The sequence below is a fragment of the Macaca nemestrina genome (assembly GCF_043159975.1).
Source record: "Macaca nemestrina isolate mMacNem1 chromosome 8 unlocalized genomic scaffold, mMacNem.hap1 SUPER_8_unloc_5, whole genome shotgun sequence".
Taxonomy (NCBI): domain Eukaryota; kingdom Metazoa; phylum Chordata; class Mammalia; order Primates; family Cercopithecidae; genus Macaca; species Macaca nemestrina.
In genome coordinates, this window is record NW_027257569.1 from 241,788 (window position 1) to 249,104 (window position 7,317).

The 7,317-nt window shown below is 49.6% G+C and overlaps 1 protein-coding gene across 1 annotated transcript; it reads right to left on the reverse strand.

Moving 5' to 3' along the window:
* Positions 1 to 350: 350 nt before the first annotated feature.
* On the reverse strand, positions 351 to 4,493 carry LOC139361115 (presequence protease, mitochondrial-like; the record flags this gene model as incomplete). Its single annotated transcript, XM_071089600.1, has 5 exons — positions 4,404 to 4,493; positions 2,098 to 2,213; positions 1,330 to 1,481; positions 505 to 619; positions 351 to 426 (listed from the first exon to the last, which is right to left on the reverse strand). Coding segments are annotated over exons 1-5 (549 nt in total), but the record flags the coding sequence as incomplete, so codon positions are not given.
* Positions 4,494 to 7,317: the final 2,824 nt, after the last annotated feature.

The window sequence follows — 7,317 nt, forward strand, 5'->3', positions numbered from 1 at the left end:
ACCACACAGCCTCTAGAAAGTACACCATGTACTTGGGCAAGAATGAGTGAAAAGGACAATGTGTTGATAGTGGTATGAAAATAGCTTCTGTCTCACTGCAGATCATACGCGGGGGTCGTCAGACATGGTCTGAGACCTGCTGGGAAGAACAGCAGCCTGGCCCTGCTACCCCCTGGCTTCTGCTCACAGCACTGACCCCAGCTAATCCAAGAACATGTCACCTATAATGAGAATATTGAAGAAAAATCAACCATCTTTCAGATGTGTCTATATCATGGTACGGTTCATGGGTAAGGTAAGCTGAACACAACATAAAAAAGAAAACTTACAAACCCTGCCTTCATCTCATTAATGATGACTCCTTTAAAGACCAAGGGCATCTGGGGGTCGCTGGAATTCTCATGTTCCAGCCGCCATCCTTCCTGCCTGAGGACAAATAATTATAAGCTGACAGTAACTCAAATACTGAAGTCTGTATCAACTAGTTAATCACTCATGACATACCAGAAATCCAGCTCACGTAAACCTGGGAAAAAGGTGGCATCCAAATACACTGAGAGGAGATTCTGAAAGTCCTTGGGATTTTGTGTGGAAAATGGATCCAGAGTATAATCACTAGCTGGGTACAAAGGAAAAGTGAAATTGTAAAATTTAACAGTTTTCTACTAAAATTATTGAATCTCAAGCCTCATTTCCCCTTTGTCCTAGGATAGTAAGTTGTAGCTATTCTTGAGATGGAGCAGTGGCTCCATGCTCTGGCCCCCAACCTCAGCAGCTGTCCCAGCTCATCACCCTGAGTGCCGGCTTTCCCATCCCATCTCAGGATCTGCACTGGACGGGCACCAGGGCTTTCTTCAGCGAACATCTAAACTCTCTCAAGTGTCTCCAGAGACTTTCACACGTCTACAAAGATGACCTCATTCTGTAAGAGCATGGATTTAACTTGCTCTTCGATGTCACTCCTTCACAGAGTGCACTGTTCATCGTCACCCTATTCACTAGCGTCAGTCTTACTAAAAGTCAAACATCAATGTTAGTGGTAACTCTGGAGGCCTGGCATTGTAAGGATATCCCCAAGAGAAAACTGTTTTGAACCTTTCTGGTAAAAGTTCACGTACCTTTTATTCAAATGCTGGTTTTTATAATCTCGCTACCATGTGGCTTTCCTGAAGAATGAAATTTCTAACGTCCTTCAAGTAGAGAGAGGTAAAAATTTTTCTAGAACATTAATTGCCCACTCCTGTCATCTCTTCTCAGAAACTAACTGAATTCCAGTGGGTGTGCCTGGCAAACGCAAACATGGTTTTCCGTTCAGGATGCTGGTCTTACCTGTGAAGGCGTTCATGAACGTGGAGAGGGACCGGTTCAACATTTTGAAGAAAGGGTCTCTGCACGGATATTTCCGAGACCCACAAAGGATGGTATGCTCAAGAATGTGAGGAACACCGGTACTGTCCATGGGAGTGGTGCCGAACTGCACGCTAGGGAAGAAGGAACGGCACGCCAGGGAAGGGGGAGGAATAAGGAACAGAAGGCCAGGGACTGGGAGGAACAGAACGCTAGGGAAGGAGAATGACTAGAATACAAAACGTTCATCTTAGTGCTGCGGACACAGTTCCCAGATGCATCATCACCTCAGGCTACTAGAAATTATCATTCTGACACCACAATCCTCCAACACAGGGTCTCCCAACTCTAATGTAAATCATTGATTCCGACTATAACATTGTATTTTGATGAGATTGTAAGTCCGTGTAAGCTTTTCCTTATTTTTCAAGATGCTCTGTCAATAAAAATACTAGTGAGATGATATTTAAACCACGTAACATACAGTCAGTGCTTTAAACCAAGCTTGTCTAACCCACAGCCTGCAGTCCGCATGCTCAGGATGGCTTGGAATGCATCCCAACACAATCCCTACACTTTCTTAAAACATTGAAGTCCTCTATTTATTTTTTTTTAGCTCATCAACTGTCCTTAGTGTTAGTGTATTTAGTGTGTGGCCTAAGACAGTTGTGGCACAGGGAAGCCAAAAGATTGGACATCCCTGATTTAAATAAAACATTCAAGACCATGTTCTTACAATGCACGATGTACCTGAACAGATTATTCGTGTCTTCTCTGGCCAGGTGTAAATACCTGGCTCCTCTGTCATCGTGGCTGAACTTCATGGCCGTCAGGAACAACTCGGGAACACATGTCACCTGAGTTAACTGGAAAAACACGAGCAGTTAAACGTAGACAAAATAGCCTGTGAAATGGTGATCTTCGACACACTGAGAAAACTGGCTTTTCTGCCTGAAATTAGATGATGCCGGGAAGCCAGTATTTCAGAGCTGGAGAGAATAGAACCATCCTGTCCAAGTCCCTTATCCTACAAACAAGGAAAGTAAGACCTAAAAAAGGCAGATGAGAATGTGTGTGTATATATGTATATTTTTGAGTGCTTATTACTGGCTAGGTATTTTCCATTTTTTTATTTTTTAAATTTTTTATTCTTTTTTGGCTAGGCATTTTCTAATCATGTCACATAGAATCCTGTGACGGAGGTATTCTCATCCTCATTTACAGATGAAAAAACTGAGGCTCAGGGTGATGAAGCAAGCTGCCCGAATCAGAGCCAGGATTCACCCTGGTGTCTGCCCTTCCCACGGTACTGTGCTGCACCTAAGTCCTAAGTAACACAGCACCCTTTCCAACGCCTGCTGAGTGCCTCCTGATTTTGTGTACTGCACCTCAGTAACACAGCACCCCTTCCAACATCGGCTGTGTGCCTCCTGTTTCTGTGCATATAATCTCCTGTAGTGCGAAGCACGGGTCTGCAGGAGGGGCAATGCTGGAGTGGGCTAGCCGGCGACAGCGGGGAGAGGCTCCAGGATCAGTCTTTGCTTCTCCTAGTTTGGGATGGATTCTCGGTGATAGCTGTAAGCACAAAGCTGGGGCTTCCAGAACAGCTGGAGGGGCTGGGAGGATAGAAATGCCCCCCAAAAAGATGAAAGACTCCCCACTCCTGCGGCAGGGTGGAAGATCTTCTCCTACCTTAGGCAAGCCTCCTGGTAAGTGTCCATACTCTTTGGTATGAAAGAAACTGTCTTCTCTTCCAGTCATGCCAGCCGGCCCTCTCCCTCAATCACATACCACGTCCCTGTGATCACCACGCCACTTGCCACTCCCTCCGTCCAGGTGCCATGAGTCACCTGGCCAAGCGCACACAGAAAGTCACTGGCAGAGGTGAGACCTTGGGTCTCCTCAGCCCAATCTAGGGAGCCTGCCATCCAACAGTCATGCATAAAGCGGCCCACTACAACCTGCATCATCTACCGCTGTTAAATTACTTGTTTCCAAGCTTACCGTACTTTGTATCAGATGATCAATGCATTTAAAATCAGCAGATACAGTGAGATGTCTGCTTTCTAATAATATATAGCTTTAATAATAATAGCGCTCATGGTAGCTATTTCTCAAACAAGAAACATGACTTATCATAAGTTTCTATGGCTGGACACAGTGGCTCATACCTTTAATCCCAGCACTTTGGAAGGCCAAGGTGATATGGTTTGGCCTCGCCCCCACCCAAATCTCATCTTGAATTGTAGTTCCCATAATCCCCACATGTTGTGGGAGGGACCTGGTAGGAGGTAATTGCATCATGAGGGCGGTTCCCCCGTGTTATTCTCATGACGGTGGGTATGTTCTCACGAGATCTGATGGTTTTATAAGGGGCTTCCCCCTTCACTTGTCATTCTCTTCCATACCACCCTGTGAAGAGGTGCCTTCCACCATGATTGTAAGTTTCCTGAGGCTTCCCCAGCCATGCAGAACTGTGAGTCAATTAAACTTCCTTCCTTTTTGGCTCATTCATTATAAATTACCCAGTCTTAGGTATTTCTTCATAGCAGTGTGAGATTAGACTAATACACAAGACAAGAGGATTGCTTGAACTCAGGAGTTTGAGACCAGCCTAGACAACAAAGTTTCCACCTACACCTACCCCTACACACACACACACAAAATGAGCCAGGCGTGGTGACACCTTGTCCCAGTTGCTTGGGAGACTGAGGTGAGAGGATCGCTTGAGCCCAGGAGTTCGAGGCTGCAGTGAGCCAAGATCACACCACCGCACTCCAGCCTGGGCGACAGGGTGAGTCCCAGTCTGAAAAATAAGTACATTTCAGTAAAATTTGAAAAATAAAGGAGAAGAATCTACCACTCTGGGTGAGGCCCTTATTAATACTAGCCAGTACTATAAACTCTGGTGTCTGTCTGCCCGACCTTTGCAGGATTTCACAAATGCACTAAGTCTGTTGTCAGGACTCCCATGCCTGGACCTTGCCTGGAACCCCCTAGTCACTTGTCTGGCTCCCTTTCTGGAGCCCTGCCCAGAGGCAGCTGCTTTCTCACACCACCCTCTCCAGCTCTTCCCTCTCCCCCCAGCAGCAGCAGCTCCCACTCCTCCTCCGGCCCTTGTCCTTGGCCCTCCGCATGGCATCCATCATGTGCCTCCAGTCACAGCCGCGTCAGTCTTTCTAGACAGTAAGCTGTTTGTCTTTTACATTTGCTACAGCATCAAGCATAGCACAGAGCCAACAGCTGGCCAAATATGTGAAGTGTTGTCATTTTTAGTTACTATGCTAAAAAAAAAAAAAAAAAAAAAAAATGGAAAAGGTTTAAGCAAATAACAAAACAAAAAACAAATGAATCCATTTTAATATAAACCCAAGTAAGTATAGGTCCACAATTTCTTCTTTATAATTTTGAAACCCAAATGGCTCAGAAAACTGAAAGATTCTGCAGAAGTTTAGAGCAAACTATTTGATGGCAAAACCTGACTGAACAGATCAGGGCACTGAGTCTTCGTGCTCATACTCAGCGAATCATCAGGTTTGGCCGCAGAAACCTTAGTGTGTCTAGGGTTTCTAGAAGGGAGTGCTATGTTGGGCGGGGCTGTGCAAGTGATGGGAGGAGCTTAGTGAGGGGTGGCTCTTTGCAGGTGAGGAGTGGAGCCTAGTAGGTGGGGATGCAGGTGAGCTGGGCCTTGGGGAGGGGGCTTGCAGGAGATGGGGTGGAGCCAGTGGGGTGGTGCTGCAGGCAAGCTGGGTCTTGGGGGCGGGGCTTGCATGCGAGAGGCGGGGCCTTGTGGGGGCAGGGCTGGCAGAAGAGGGTGGGGCTTGGTGATGGACCGGGCTGTTCAGCTGAGGGTAGTGGCCTCGTCGGGGGCTGCTGGAAGCTGGCCAGGTGAACCTTGGTAATCCTCTCTGGCCTTGGTCCTCTGGCTCAGGCTGTGCCCAGCAGGGAGGCCGGCCCGATCGAGCTGCGGTCTCCACCCTGAGAGCGAGGGCTCCTTTCCCCAGCGCGGGTTAAAGCACCGTGTGTCCACCTGTGCAGTGGCTGGTCCCCATGTGACCTGGAGGGCAGAATCCCTGGGTCCTGCCGCTGGTCCAGGGCGTCTGCTTCCCCATCCTGCAGTTCCTGGGAGGGTCTGTGTGTCCAGGGGGCTCTGATCCCTGCCTCAGGACGACGGGTGAGGGGTCAAGATCGCCCACTGTGGAGCTGGCCTGGATCTTGCTTCTGTGGATCCTCGCTGTGTGGTTCTGGAGCAGTTCTGTCCTCAGGAGAGGGATCCTCACAGCTGCCTCTTGGTGCCATGAGAAGAATTAATAGGACAACCCCCGGGTACCTGCTCGTAGCCCTGGGCAGTGCCAGCCCTGTGTCTCCACCAGTTCCTTCCCTCTGTGCTTCCCCACACTGTCACATCGCCAGCCTTTATTTCCTTTTCCTTGGACCCAGGCAGCGAGTGCCCCGCTGGCCTTGGCAGCCTCTTCTCTAATCTGTCATCAAATCACTTCCTGACGGACAGCACTGACCAGCCATTGGTGTCACCAAAGTCCCACAAAATAGAATCCAATTTTTCTATTAAGGTGTGCAGAGCTGTCCCAGGCCCACAGCCCACAGGCTGGCCTCATTCACCATGGGATCCCTGGTTCTCACCTGGGGCTGGGGGTGCCCCTGGCGTCCGGTGGAGAGTGTTAGGGATGTCCCTCCAGGCCCAGTACGGTCCCCCAGCCAGTGGCCCGCAGATAGCAGCACCCAGCCTGATGTCCCTGTGGCTTCCTGTTCCCCGAGGCCAGCTGTGCTTTGCTGCCTCTTCATCCTCTCAGACGGGTGCCCTCTCTCCACCTTCGCTGGTTAGCAGTGTTCCATCCATTAGAGCTCAAAGCACTGCCTCCCGGCAGCACAGCCCCTTCTCTTGGAAGAAAAAAGGGCCGGGCACGGTGGCTCCATCCTTTAATCCCAGCACTTTGGGAAGCCGTGACAGGCGGATCATGAGGTCAGGAGATTGAGACCATCCTGGCTAACACGGTGAAACCACGCCTATACTAAAAAATACAAAAAAACTAGCCGGGCAAGTGGCTTGTGTCTGTAGTCCCAGCTACTCTGGAGGCTGAGGCAGGAGAATGGCGTAAACCCAGGAGGCAGAGCTTGCAGTGAGCTGAGATCCGACCACTGCACTCCAGCCCAGGCCACAGAGCAAGACTCCGTCTAAAAAAAAAAAAAAAAAAAGAAAACAAAGAAAAAACAGGCTGTGGTATTTGAAAAACAAACAAAACCGTTTGGATTGTTGGTTTGTTGGTTTGTTCTTCGACCTTCACAGGCTCCTAGGTCACACGTTTCAGTGTCTCAGCGAGTGACTTTCTCTCTGGAAGCCGTATCAGCGTCTTGTTTGATGTCAGCCACAGCAGAAAGAAGCGCTCCGTAGGCCCCGTGCTCAGCACCTTGGCATGAGCTCCTGCCATCTTCTGTTCATGATCATCACAGCTCTGTGCAGTGGGCGTCCTCCTGATCCATGTGGGAGGATGGAGGCGGAAGGGTGAGTGACGGCAGGATCACGTGAGGGGTCTCTCTCAAGGTAGGGAGGGGAACCGGCCCAGGACCTCAGTGCCCATCGCATCCTTCTTCCTCCTCCTCTGCCTCTCTGTGACTATTTGACTCAGGCTGCAGGGACAGACATGAGTATGTGCGGAGCGTGTGTGCTCCCCTGGGGGTGTGTGCTCATATTGGCAGGGAGGGATGTGAGCGTGTACGGAGCGTGTGTGCACACCTTGGTGGTGCATGCTGGCATTGACAGGGACAGATGTGAGCGCATACAGAGTGTGTGCTGGCATTGGCAGGGACAGATGTGTACAGAGCATGTGTGCACACCTCGGGGGTGTGTGCTGTTGTTGGCATGGACAGACGTGAGCGTATACAGAGCGTGTGTGTACCCCTGGGGGTGTGTGCTGGTGTTGACTGGGACAGATGTGTACAGAGCGTGTGTGT